This window comes from Carassius carassius, chromosome 45, assembly GCF_963082965.1.
Source record: "Carassius carassius chromosome 45, fCarCar2.1, whole genome shotgun sequence".
Classification (NCBI taxonomy): domain Eukaryota; kingdom Metazoa; phylum Chordata; class Actinopteri; order Cypriniformes; family Cyprinidae; genus Carassius; species Carassius carassius.
Window position 1 is genome coordinate 6,187,551 of NC_081799.1, and position 14,636 is coordinate 6,202,186.

Here is a 14,636-nt window from a genome sequence, read left to right on the forward strand (position 1 = left end):
CATTTTTTGACAGCACTAAATATATTTGGTTTGAGACTAAAATATGCAAATTATCCTTTAAAAGGGACTTTATCTCCTTGTAATAATTTTTTATATATATATATATAATACAATATATAATTTACATAATTTATTGATTTGAAGAAAGCCAAGTCTTTACATTACTATATTTAAAAAAATAAGATGCTACAACTCATAATCACAGAACATTTGTCTTACTGAGACAAACAACAATACACCCCTCTAGTGGACTGCACGCGACTATTGCAAACAGTGAAAACAATAAACATTATAATAGCTTAAAATAAAACTACTGTCGTGTTAATATTTGTGCAGTGCACAGGTTTGCTATCTGTTCATCAGATGCTTGTGTATAACAGACAAAGTGGCGAAGTTCTTGTGTAGATGCAGCATTTAATAGCAACTATAAACATTATACATCAAAGCACATTTAATTCATATATTACTCTAATCACAATACATTTCAATTTAAATACATTTTATAAAAAGTTTTTAAAGATTGCTGGTTTTTTACATCTTAAGCCCCTGTAAATCTTTACACGAAGTAACATTGACCATGATAATACCCCCCCCCCCCCCCATGTAATTACATTATACTGATTGTGCGTCAAAATCACATGACCAAACATAATATTCAATCCTTGTTCACTAGTGACAATGTTACTAATGTTTGGTACTTGTTACTGTATTGTAATGATCAGGTGAAATTAAATCATTACTCACACAATTCAGAAGCGCTCAGAACATAATTATACCAGGATTATTATAATATAACAAACCTATTTCTCTGTATGACACATGCTTTAATCAGGTAACACACCTTTAACATGCATACCAACCAGCGTGTTTATGAGATACAGTTACAGCACACTGGTCTAAAGGGAGTGTAACTATTATTATACAACAATCTAGTGCTTGCAAGTGGGTACAAAGTGCACAGACAGTGTAAGGCACTGCAGTACTATAGTGTGGCAATCGCTCTGCCATTCTTTCAAACATAAGGCCTTTCTCAGTCCATGTGTTTTAGCAGCTAGAGATATCCTTTGTGCAAAATGTTGACAGCATGTCCGCTGTCTCTCAGTCTTACAGACGTTTGGATGATCTGGTCCACTTCAGAAGGCCTCACGCATCACTAAAACAGAAAACAATATGAGCCACAAACACAGATCCGGAGCGAATGACACAAAAGCGTTTGAGTTCCAGGGGAACTTCAGATCATGTGTCATTTCATGAGAACCAGTATCTACACTGACCAAGTAGACGTCCAGACCTGACTCGGGTGTGCTTGCCTGTGAGTCTGAAGCAGGAAGAGTGCTGTCCTCTAATGCAAGAGTCGTGCTGGACGTCCTATAATCATCTCTGAGGACAAACAACACAGTGACGTCAGCCAAACAAGAAGATATGTGCCAATCACAAAATAAAGAAGAAGAGGAAGCTCTGTGAAGAAATATGGAAGTTTACAAAGACTTTTTTAGTTGAACTAATACGTATGTCTGATGGGAAAGTGTGTGTGTTTGTACATTAACACCTGTTCTCTGAATCTGTTTGCGGTTCAGTCTTCACATCGTCTAGAGAGGAAGCAGAAGACATAGTGGCGGCTGAGATGGCTGGGTTGAGTCTTGTGGAGCTGGGAATTACATCAGGTTTCTGAGAGGGGTGCGTTTCTGTCAAAAAGAAGCATCTTATCTTAGTAAGTTATCCATACTGAATGTGTAAAAATATAGTTTTGAATGGTATCCCTTGTGAAACAAAAGTACACCCTAGCATATGTTTAAAAAGAGTAGTTGCTGCAGAAATAATGTATTATAGTTGAAATTTATGCTTTCAAATGATTGAGATCCAAAATAAAGGTTTGTTTACATAATCTATGGCTGTGTTCTGTGTATAATTATTAGGTATATATACATTCACACATGCATGTATATATTATATTTATATTATTTATATTAATGTGAATATAAATATATACATGTGAATACATGTAAAGATATTCAAAATATATGCTGTATATATGTATATATATATATATATATATATATATATATATATATATGTATATATATATGTTTATATATATACATAATAAATATACACAGTACACACACATATATTATGTAAACAAAAACTTATTTTGGATCTGATTAATCGCGATTAATTATTTTACAGCACTAATTTACATTAAAAGCAATTAGTTGAACTTAGTTAGGGCTTCAGTACAACTTAAATATTGACGAATGTACCGACAAGAATTTATGACAAACTGAAATATACTTTAATGTCAGTTTTAGAAACTTGTATTCTATTTAATTAAATATATTCAAAATGACACATTTGTAATGATGAAGCTGCAATTTAAAATAAATTAACTTTAATGTTGACATAATTTAGTACTTTACATATGCTTTAGTATGCTAGTCAACACTTCAAAATAAGTGCACTTCTTCTTGATGTATTGACTGACATACTAAAGCATATTAAAGTATAATGATTCTAAATGTGCTTTAATCTTTTCATTTGACATTATAACATAGTGCCCTTTTCAAAAGTCCACTATATTTAGAAAAGTGTCTGTTTAAGTACACTTAAGTGGTCTTATATTAAATATTATATGTGACCCTGGACCTCAAAACCAGTCATAAGGGTCATTTTTTCTGAAATTGAGATTTATACATAATCTAAAAGCTGAATAAATAAGCTTTGCATTGATGTATGGTTTGTTAGGATTGGACAATATTTGGCAGAGATACAACTATTTGAAAATCTGGAACTTGAGGGAGCAAAAAAAATCTAAATATTGAGAAAATCGCCTTTAAAGTTGTCCAAATGAAGTTTTTAGCAATGCATATTACTAATCAACTACAGTTTTTAAAAATATACTTGTAATATTTGAAGAACACTACAAGTGCATATTTAATACAATTAAGCACACTTTTTCACAGGTGATAAAATAGTGTTATTTCAACAAAGAGATCGATTTACAAATTTTTAGTTCACACAAAAATGCAATCTGCGTTATTATTTCCTCACACTCATAATATCCAAAACTCCACCTCAGAAATAACAGTATGCAGGTTTGGAACGGGTGAGTAAATAATGACAGAATGTTCGTGTTTTTTGTGTGAACTACTCCTTAAAGTAAAAAAAATAATATTTGTGTGCATTAGCGAATTTCTCTTCAAAAGCAATGAGCACCTGTATCATCGAGGTTTTCGAGGCTTTGTGCCCTCCTTTCTTCTTTACTCTCTTCATTTACAGTCGACAGAACTTCCTGTGAGGCCGACCTACACGGCTGGATAGAGTTCTTCTTCCTTCTCGAGGATGCACCACGGAGAGCTAAAAATACAAACAAAGAGGGAAACAAGTGAGATATAGAAGGGCATTTTAAATGATCCTGTTTCACTGGAAATAACAAAGAATCATTAAACCTACGCTGAATCTTTTTAAATACAGTGGTGCCCATGAACTTCAGGAATCTGTCAGCGTAGAAATTTGGTCTATGGACAGATACAGTGTCCTAGAATGCAAAGCAGCAAAGAACCATAAATCATGATAACGTTTAAACAGAAGTATATAAAAATATATATTTGATGAAAAAAGAAAAACGCATACGCCATCATGCACAAGAGCCTTCCACGAGTGCTCAACCTTCTTTATAAATCTGTATATAAGATGGAAATGTTAAATATTGGAATTTTTAGTAATCTTTAATGGAACAGTAATTATTCTCATATTTTGTCAGCTGATTCATACCTATAGGACTGCAGGATATCAATGATTCCCAGGAAGATCAGCAACTTCTCATCTTTGTGTTTAGCAGGGATGCCACCCATTCTAGAACAAAAACACATGATTACTTCAAAACCAATCCAAAGGCAGTCAGAAAATGTATTGGAAATATTTTAGCAACATGATGGATATTATTACAATTTAAAATAACATGTATTAAAATATAATTTATTCCTGTGATCAAAGCTGAATTTTCAACATCATTATTCCAGTCTTCAGTGTCACATGATCTTCAGAAATCATTATAATATTCCAATATCATTCTAAAGAAACATTTCCGATGATCAATGTTGAAAACAGTTGTGCGTGCTGCTTCATATTTTTGTGGAAACCATGCTACAGTTTTACTTCAGAATTCTTTCAAAAAGCAGCATTTATTTGAAACAGAAATGTAACGATACAAAAACTGTAACAATTTCTTCACTGCTACCATGTTCCCTTTTCTTTTCAGTTTCGTTTTCATAGACTTTTAGTTCGTATCACTTTGTTTTCATGTGTTTTGTTCTTATTCCTTTGTTCTAAAGTTTCCACAGTTACTCATCGGTTCATTGATCATGTTTCTTCTTCTTCTTGTATCTTATTTACTTCTTTATCACCCTGTGTGTTTATACGTCCTCAGTTTCCTTAGTTTTTTGTTTAGTATCGTCTTTTAATGTTTTGTATAAAGCTGTTGCGCTTCATCTGCTCCTACAGTACATTATTGAATTATGTTCTTTTGTTCTGTTTGTTAATAAAAGTATTTAAGCTTAAAAAAAAACGAAGACAAATGAACAGTCACTTAAGAATAAGAAAATAATTACAAGCAATATGACACAAAAACAGTAGAACAGTACAGTAGAACAAATAAATAATAGTCTATAAAGTACAGTAATAATATGTATAAAACACTATTATTAACAGTGTAAATTAAATATATATTCCTTCTTATTAAAGAAGTGAGAGATTTTCCCTTTTGCTGTTTGATTAATATGAACAACAGAAATATTAGACTGCTGTCACTTTAAGAGCTGCCTGGATCAAATATTCTGTTACACATGTTTTTTTTTCTCAGCTGCTTTTACTTAAGACCTAAATGACTGTGTTTACAAGGATACTTGCAAAAACATGTGTGCATTTAACCATTCAAGGCCTTCAAAATAACTGTTTGATCACCGTCTTGACTCTTGACGTGTGTGCACCTCTCTGACAGCGCTCAGAAACAGTCTCTCAGACAGCTCACGGATATCGTTAAATGAGTTCTCTTTTGCTGCAGATTGCATTGCAAATTCTTAAAATCACTTGTTTTCAGTGTTGGGGAAAGTTACTTTTAAAAGTAATGCCTTACAATATTGCGTTACTCCCTAAAAAAGTAACTAAATACGTTACTTAGTTACTTTTTATGGAAAGTAATGTGTTACATTACTTTTGCGTTACTTTCAAGTTACTTTTTAAATATGAGCAGGGCTTGATTGTTTTTAATATAAGAAGTTCTATTTATAGCAAATGTAAAAGCCCTTTCACACCAAAAAGTGTAATGAATAAACCTCAGGCTGAAGGAAAAGTAAATTCACGTCTGTACAGTAGAACACAGGAGAAGAAGGTTCAACACTCTTCAGCAATAAAAAAAAACAATGAAGCACAATTGTTAGTTTATCATTTTATCATTTATCATAAAGTCATTTTTTAATTCTTAGTATGGTTGAACTGGATCATTAAAGTTCAGCAGCAAAGACACTGTTAATAAAATGGGAATAGATACATTTGTGTTATTTAATATATTTAGTTATTGCAGGTTTGCGTCATATTCTGAGTTTGCATTTCACTGTTTTGATTAATTTTGATGAATACTAAATCTGTTTTGTTTTTTTGTGAGTGGGATGAATTAATGCACATTCACATTTAGTCTAGAACTACAGTAAAATGTTCACACAGCGCACACAACGCCTCCATACTTCCGATTTCTCCCAATATGGGAACAGGAGGCTTGTCAGTCAAAAAATGGGAATACAAAGTAACTGGCGTTACTTTTTTGAAAAAGTAACTCAGATATTTTCTTGTAAATTAAAAAGTAATGCGTTACTTTACTAGTTACTTGAAAAAAGTAATCTGATTACGTAACTCGCGTTACTTGTAATGCATTACCCCCAACACTGCTTGTTTTTAAACTGTAATGCTTAAAAATGCATGCAAACTTTAAGTTTGTAGCACAGCAACATCACGTGAGCATGTAACCGCGATAGAAACGATAGTCCAAAATCTCTACTTTGACACATTTCTACCGGTATATCTCCCACCCCTACAAGATAACAGCCATTTCAATCTATTTAATGCATCCTTCCTTAATAAAATTTTTTATTTCTTTCAAAACATATTTCTGACTCCAAGCATTTGAGCAGTCGTGTACATATGCAGTAAATATTCAGACTGGCGGATGTGTCTTTGAAAAGGGCGTGTGGTAAAAGTAAAACTTCTTTCTCTTTAATTTCTGTTTACTCTGTAAACGGAGCAGCTCCACTCACGTGTCGTCATCTGCGTCAGGAAGAGGCTCGCCTGCTTTGCCGTCTCCTTGAATGGACTCGAGAGCTGTGGAGTACAGGACCTTCTGTCCCCCATGGCGCTTACTGTCCCCAATCCCGCCTCTCCCCCTCAGCTTCCTGTCCAGAACATGGATGCCCAGCAGCAAACTGTAGTCCATGATTTTAAAGCTTTCCAGCACCTGTGGAACAAAGTGAATGGAAATCACAACCACATATAATACTGAAGAGCTCTTCGGCGATCAACAGCTCGACTCACCCGACAGTCTCTCTGAAGAGTCTTCATCAAGGCGTTGTATGTGTCTGCATCAAAGTAAAGACCTTCATGCATCTCCTGGAAGTCCAGATCTTTAAAAGTCGGGGAGGATTTGGCGCGTTCCTTTCGTGACGCTCTGCGTTTGTAAGTAGAGCCCTTTAAGTCATATTTGTAGTGCATTTTCAAAGAGCGAGGCAGAATGTTGTTCATCACCACCAATCGGATATTAACACCACCACACTGAATACAGTACAGCCCGTAAAACTTCGGCAAGAGGGTCCTCGGGTTCTGATTCAGATTCTGAAATCAGGAAGGACAGAGCAGTTTTTCATCTTGAAAAGAATATTAGAAGAGCTTACTTGTGTAAAAAATACTGTACATTTAATGTAAAATAGTGGAGGCAAAGTTAAATGCATTATACAACCCGAATTCCGGAAAAGTTGGGACGTTTTTTTAAATTTTAATAAAATGAAAACTAAAAGACTTTCAAATCACATGAGCCAATATTTTATTCACAATAGAACATAGATAACATAGCAAATGTTTAAACTGAGAAAGTTTACAATTTTATGCACAAAATGAGCTCATTTCAATTTTGATTTTTGCTACAGGTCTCAAAATAGTTGGGACGGGGCATGTTTACCATGGTGTAGCATCTCCTTTTCTTTTCAAAACAGTTTGAAGACGTCTGGGCATTGAGGCTATGAGTTGCTGGAGTTTTGCTGTTGGAATTTGGTCCCATTCTTGCCTTATATAGATTTCCAGCTGCTGAAGAGTTCGTGGTCGTCTTTGACGTATTTTTCGTTTAATGATGCGCCAAATGTTCTCTATAGGTGAAAGATCTGGACTGCAGGCAGGCCAGGTTAGCACCCGGACTCTTCTACGACGAAGCCATGCTGTTGTTATAGCTGCAGTATGTGGTTTTGCATTGTCCTGCTGAAATAAACAAGGCCTTCCCTGAAATAGACGTTGTTTGGAGGGAAGCATATGTTGCTCTAAAACCTTTATATATCTTTCAGCATTCACAGAGCCTTCCCAAACATGCAAGCTGCCCATACCGTATGCACTTATGCACCCCCATACCATCAGAGATGCTGGCTTTTGAACTGAACGCTGATAACATGCTGGAAGGTCTCCCTCCTCTTTAGCCCGGAGGACACGGCGTCCGTGATTTCCAACAAGAATGTCAAATTTGGACTCGTCTGACCATAAAACACTATTCCACTTTGAAATAGTCCATTTTAAATGAGCCTTGGCCCACAGGACACGACGGCGCTTCTGGACCATGTTCACATATGGCTTCCTTTTTGCATGATAGAGCTTTAGTTGGCATCTGCTGATGGCACGGCGGATTGTGTTTACCGACAGTGGTTTCTGAAAGTATTCCTGGGCCCATTTAGTAATGTCATTGACACAATCATGCCGATGAGTGATGCGGTGTCGTCTGAGAGCCCGAAGACCACGGGCATCCAATAAAGGTCTCCGGCCTTGTCCCTTACGCACAGAGATTTCTCCAGTTTCTCTGAATCTTTTGATGATGTTTGCATAAAAAATCTATTATTTAAAGTAAATATACAAAATACATAACATAAAAATTGCAATATGAATGTCTCAAGACCCTCAAAATGATCAAATGAACATACTAATAGTGTACTATTAAAATAAGAATATGCAAAGGTAACTTCAACTTTGAGCGCTTTGCACATTATCAAACAGGAAATGAAGTCATGTGATGTTCCTGTTCTTGGTAGAACTCAACGCTGCTGATGCAAGAAATGCAACTCTAAAGCAACTCATTAGAAAGAGACTCAAGTTTCCTCCTGACATGAGTGAAATGATGCAGCATATGCAGGATATAGCTGCAGCTCTGCTCAGTGACAGGATGTTGATAGCAAACAGAGGAGGGAAAACACATGAAAATTGAATACTTGTCTTTTCAAATGAAGCTGTCAATAGCCTCAGGGACCATTAAAGTTGTTTGTCTATATGAGTGAATGTTACTAAACATGTCTGGGTCTCATTTCACCCAAAAGTGGGGATAAAGTACTCAATAATACAATAAAATCCTTATGAATCAGTTAATGCATAATGAATGCATTATTATTATTATTTATAATCCTTTCGAATTAATGCATTGAGGCATTGAGGCTATGAGTTGCTGGAGTTTTGCTGTTGGAATTTGGTCCCATTCTTGCCTTATATAGATTTCCAGCTGCTGAAGAGTTCGTGGTCGTCTTTGACGTATTTTTCGTTTAATGATGCGCCAAATGTTCTCTATAGGTGAAAGATCTGGACTGCAGGCAGGCCAGGTTAGCACCCGGACTCTTCTACGACGAAGCCATGCTGTTGTTATAGCTGCAGTATGTGGTTTTGCATTGTCCTGCTGAAATAAACAAGGCCTTCCCTGAAATAGACGTTGTTTGGAGGGAAGCATATGTTGCTCTAAAACCTTTATATATCTTTCAGCATTCACAGAGCCTTCCCAAACATGCAAGCTGCCCATACCGTATGCACTTATGCACCCCCATACCATCAGAGATGCTGGCTTTTGAACTGAACGCTGATAACATGCTGGAAGGTCTCCCTCCTCTTTAGCCCGGAGGACACGGCGTCCGTGATTTCCAACAAGAATGTCAAATTTGGACTCGTCTGACCATAAAACACTATTCCACTTTGAAATAGTCCATTTTAAATGAGCCTTGGCCCACAGGACACGACGGCGCTTCTGGACCATGTTCACATATGGCTTCCTTTTTGCATGATAGAGCTTTAGTTGGCATCTGCTGATGGCACGGCGGATTGTGTTTACCGACAGTGGTTTCTGAAAGTATTCCTGGGCCCATTTAGTAATGTCATTGACACAATCATGCCGATGAGTGATGCGGTGTCGTCTGAGAGCCCGAAGACCACGGGCATCCAATAAAGGTCTCCGGCCTTGTCCCTTACGCACAGAGATTTCTCCAGTTTCTCTGAATCTTTTGATGATGTTATGCACTGTAGATGATGAGATTTGCAAAGCCTTTGCAATTTGACGTTGAGGAACATTGTTTTTAAAGTTTTCCACAATTTTTTACGCAGTCTTTCACAGATTGGAGAGCCTCTGCCCATCTTTACTTCTGAGAGACTCTGCTTCTCTAAGACAAAGCTTTTATAGCTAATCATGTTACAGACCTGATATCAATTAACTTAATTAATCACTAGATGTTCTCCCAGCTGAATCTTTTCAAAACTGCTTGCTTTTTTAGCCATTTGTTGCCCCCGTGCCAACTTTTTGAGACCTGTAGCAGGCATTAAATTTTAAATGAGCTAATTAAGTGGATAAAAGTGTAAAATTTCTCAGTTTAAACATTTGCTATGTTATCTATGTTCTATTGTGAATAAAATATTGGCTCATGTGATTTGAAATTCCTTTAGTTTTCATTTTATTAAAATTTAAAAAACGTCCCAACTTTTCCGGAATTCGGGTTGTAATTTTATGCTTAAAAAATGCATTAACATTTTAAACTGAGAGGCTGAATATTTAATGTTTTTAATGTGTTTTAATGTGTAGTGTATTCCTGTATTTCTACAGCAAACAGGGCTATACAACAGCTGTGAGGTAACCGTTCTGTAAAATGATTATCTGTAGTTGTTTTCTGTATTAATAATTTAATTGTCAATATGAGCAACTGAGCTGAGATAGCAGTGCATAGTGTAGTTTTTTCCTCGTTATTGTGCTGATTGTGTGGCTCACCATGTAGTAACCTGGAAGCAGCTTCTGCAGAAATTCAGCTTCTTTGTGCTGCACGGTCTTTATGATGAACTCGTCATCACTGGTTAAGTAAAACCATGAACTACTCGCTCCGGGGTTTGACAGCTCTATCAGAGGCTCTTTACAAATAGAGTACTGCAAATGAACAAAAAGAAAATACATTATTAATGTAGGTTATACAGAAAATACAAAAGCCAGTGCATTCGGATCAGTTTTAAATGGTTTCATTTCAGTGCTGTTATTAACTGCATCCAAAAAATAAATAAATAATTGTTTACACTATATATGTCTGTGTACTGTGTATATTTATTTTTATTAAAACTTTTATTTTGAATGTGATTAATCGCGATTAATCATTTGACAGAACTAATACACACACACACACACACACATGTATATATATATATATTTAAGGTCCTTAAATAAACTACCTTACTAACTATTAAAAAGCAGCAAATGAGGAGTTTGAGGGAATTTGTATACCATATTTCAAAGTATTACTATATATATATATATATATATATATATATATACATATTCATAAAGTAATTTTTTTAATCATTAATTATATTTAACATACATTTTATTGTAATTTTTTTCACCCATTAGCAAGTCCAACCCATCATCATTACATTATAACTGAATTTTTTTGTGGTGAATGAGTTCAGCAGTAATTTTTCCAGATGAAACTATATTTTGTCTTCACTGTTTCCTAAGAATGATCTGCTTACCATCTAGAATTTCATGATTCTTGACAGTATATCATTTCATCATCTATCATCTTTCATGGTTGTTTTAGTAAGTCTCGTGTGGTTTCTTGGTCTTACCAAATAATCGTCTGGTTTAATCCCAAAGAGCTCCCTAAAGTAACGGAAAGCCAAGGGAGCATAATTTTTAAAGCGAAAATCAGGATAATGGTGAGCTGGAGTCAGATTACTGCCTTCACTGAAAGACAAAATGATTAAACACAATATTTAAAAACTGTAAAAAAGTTGTAGCTCTATTTCAAATCCTATAGTGGCTCTATTCAGCATTGTGTGGAATCAACCAATTACCAACCAATCACAAAAGATATTCAGCTGTACTAATTAATTTTGCAGTAGACATTAAACAAACTACTACAACAGAACTGTTGACATTTGGTTACAGAGTCATTGTATCTCAGTGTTTGAATAGTGAGTCAATAGCAACCACACATCACATCTGTCAATACCTCGGGAGAAAGACGCTCTCCACAACGTAGAAGTCTTGCATGAGAACATCTCTGTCTGGTTTGGACGTCATGTTTCCGACTGAGTACCCGATGCCGAGCTGGATGGCTCCTCTCAAGGCTTCTGCTGTGGGCTGCACACAGAAAACGAATGTAAAACAGCCTCAGATCATGAGCAAACACTGGCACGTACAGGAAAAGCAGAGATAAAGCCAACCTTATCAGCGCTAAAAACACACATGGGAGGAAGCTGAAGACAAGGAAGTTGAGGCATACTGTATGGCCAGGTTTGAGGCCTGGTTTTGCAAGAAGTCATTTACTGCTAGTGTCACAATGAGAGCAAATAAACTGCAATAACTTAGCAACGCCCCGGCAATCACCCACAACGAATTAGGACTGTGAAGTGTAAAAATACTGCAATTATGAAGCAGTTACAATACTAGTCTTTCACAACCTCAATCATTGGCATAAACAAAAATGTGCATTGTGCAATAGTTATCATTTTAATTTCAGTAAATGTGTTAAAAGATTTGAACTATACTTAGTATGAAATAAATGTATTTTAAATATATGACTTTTTTCACTATGGTTAATAATAATACTTTATATATAATAAGAAATATTTTTATTTTTCAGACACTCAAAGTATAATTAATCAACTTTTCTTTTCTTTTTTTACTATTTAAAATTATTAATCATTAACAAAAAAATCTAAGTTTTGTGATGTTGTGGAGACGCTGCTAACCCTAACATGAAAATAATCTTTATTGATTTCTAATTATTATCTAATTATTAAATCTAGTAATTCTTTTATCTGGATATATGCTATATGCATATGCATACATAAAATATGAATTATTATCCCTATTCTGGACATACTCTTAATCTGTTTTTGTGAGATTCTTCTTGTGAGAACTTCTTTAAAGGAAATGACAAAAAAAAATATTTAAAGCCTATAAGTCATTTTGTGGGCAAATATCCACTATGTGAATTTCCTAATATCCCTAATATCATGAGCCTCCTGATGCATGGTACACATGGCATGACACACGGGCATAGTGTGCTCACCGTTACATAACAGTCAGCAGGAAAACAGCATTTCAGAGCACAAATATGACAAATCAGAGTGGGATATGCAAAAATCAAATCCCACTAAATCCCAAAAGAGCTCACAGCACAAACGCCACATTGTGCCACAGAGAAAAATATGCTGGGTTGAGCAAAAATAATCTATTGCACACAAAGGCCTTGAAACTGGACCGAAAAGAAAATGACAAATCATTTCTCCTAAACATTGAAAATAAGCACAGAGATGCTTGCCAAAGACTCCTGCTTCTCAGATTTTCCTCTTTATAAGACCTCATGTGTCTCATATGAGTTTCAGAAGAAATATCCAACACTATTATTAATTTTAAAGCTATACTGTATACTTTTACTGTATGTAAACAGCTGTCTCATTTGCTCCGATGTTATGTTTCTGAGGAATTTTGGTTACATTAGTACTCGGAACTTTAATTTAATATTTACTTTAGCAATGCATTATTTATTGGGCAGTGTGCATCTGTGTAGCGATAACTGATATCTAATATAAAGTTAAGCTACTAATTAAATGTGTATGTTCTCCTTAAACATCTATGTGTAGCCTAAATACTTTTTCTGCTTCCTTCAGTAATATATAAAATTAGCAGTGGAAAGTGGTTTATTAGTGGAAATAAACTAAATCAATGCATCAGTTAGTTGATACATACAGATAAAACATTGTGCAGGATTTTACACACCTTTTTGTGGTCTTTGCCCCCAGGTCTTCCACCTCTGGTCTCATCTGCCATTGAACTCATCTATTATTTAAAGTAAATATACAAAATACATAACATAAAAATTGCAATATGAATGTCTCAAGACCCTCAAAATGATCAAATGAACATACTAATAGTGTACTATTAAAATAAGAATATGCAAAGGTAACTTCAACTTTGAGCGCTTTGCACATTATCAAACAGGAAATGAAGTCATGTGATGTTCCTGTTCTTGGTAGAACTCAACGCTGCTGATGCAAGAAATGCAACTCTAAAGCAACTCATTAGAAAGAGACTCAAGTTTCCTCCTGACATGAGTGAAATGATGCAGCATATGCAGGATATAGCTGCAGCTCTGCTCAGTGACAGGATGTTGATAGCAAACAGAGGAGGGAAAACACATGAAAATTGAATACTTGTCTTTTCAAATGAAGCTGTCAATAGCCTCAGGGACCATTAAAGTTGTTTGTCTATATGAGTGAATGTTACTAAACATGTCTGGGTCTCATTTCACCCAAAAGTGGGGATAAAGTACTCAATAATACAATAAAATCCTTATGAATCAGTTAATGCATAATGAATGCATTATTATTATTATTTATAATCCTTTCGAATTAATGCATTATGCATGATTATTATTATAAAATTATTTATAATCCTTAACAATTAGTTAATGCATAATGCATTTATGCATAATATATATATATATATATATATACACACACACCTGGTCGAGGTGTATGCACCTGGTTGATGACTTCATTTTCTTTATGCAAAATACATTTCTTGCTTTTTCATTATGATTTTTGAGTGAAATACAACCTAGACAGGTTGTGAGCAGGTTTTGGGAGATACGTAAACACATAAACACACATGCTTAACTGTATACACCACTTTGGCCAGTTTTGTGTTCCGTTTCACTTGTGCAGAAATGTTTCCCCGAAATGTTTCATAGTAGTACCTTAATACCATATAACTACTGTACTATAAACTACTGATATGCACTATTTAGGAGTAGATGAAGTACAAAGCTGTCCTTTTAAGTGTACTTCCCCAGTGACACGCTGTTGCAAGCCCTTAAAGATAAACATTTAGTACTTTTTTTTCTGACAGCTTGGCATTTTCCTTACCTTGTAAACCGCTCTGCTGTTCATTAGACGTTAGAGTCGCTGCATATCCAACCAAAAATGACTCCAGGCGTCTAGTGCAGGAGGAATAAATAGAACATGAGTAGGTGTCAGGGGTCTGTCAGTGACTGATACTGAAAGTGAAAGACATTAAGTGCCCAAGCAAAGGAAATAGA

The 14,636-nt window shown here is 35.2% G+C and overlaps 1 protein-coding gene across 3 annotated transcripts; it reads right to left on the bottom strand.

Annotated features, from left to right (window-relative positions):
* Positions 1-394: 394 nt before the first annotated feature.
* LOC132127319 (phosphatidylinositol 4-phosphate 5-kinase type-1 beta-like) lies at positions 395-13,459 on the bottom strand. Of its 3 annotated transcripts, none has more exons than XM_059539127.1 (13): positions 13,316-13,459; positions 11,541-11,671; positions 11,155-11,272; positions 10,310-10,462; positions 6,580-6,876; positions 6,306-6,502; positions 3,772-3,852; positions 3,631-3,679; positions 3,451-3,535; positions 3,214-3,354; positions 1,550-1,685; positions 1,311-1,380; positions 395-1,153 (listed from the first exon to the last, which is right to left on the bottom strand). In XM_059539127.1, exons 1-13 carry the CDS (start codon positions 13,373-13,375, stop codon positions 1,151-1,153), a joined length of 1,521 nt encoding a protein of 506 aa, XP_059395110.1. In that variant the 5' UTR covers positions 13,376-13,459; the 3' UTR covers positions 395-1,150. The 3 variants fall into 3 exon arrangements, with proteins under 3 accessions (XP_059395110.1, XP_059395109.1, XP_059395108.1); XM_059539126.1 differs by having other exon boundaries at positions 1,292-1,380; XM_059539125.1 differs by having other exon boundaries at positions 1,275-1,380.
* Positions 13,460-14,636: the final 1,177 nt, after the last annotated feature.

Bases quoted from the DNA above. Each gene is read 5' to 3' on its own strand.
- LOC132127319 (XM_059539126.1), bottom strand. From the start codon at position 13,375: ATGAGTTCAATGGCAGATGAGACCAGAGGTGGAAGACCTGGGGGCAAA. The intron at 3,853-6,305 runs GTGAGTGGAGCT...TTTTTGTTCTAG, and splicing joins CCTGACGCAGATGACGACAC to AATGGGTGGCATCCCTGCTA. The intron at 1,381-1,549 runs GTGTTAATGTAC...GTTTGTCCTCAG, and splicing joins CAAACAGATTCAGAGAACAG to AGATGATTATAGGACGTCCA.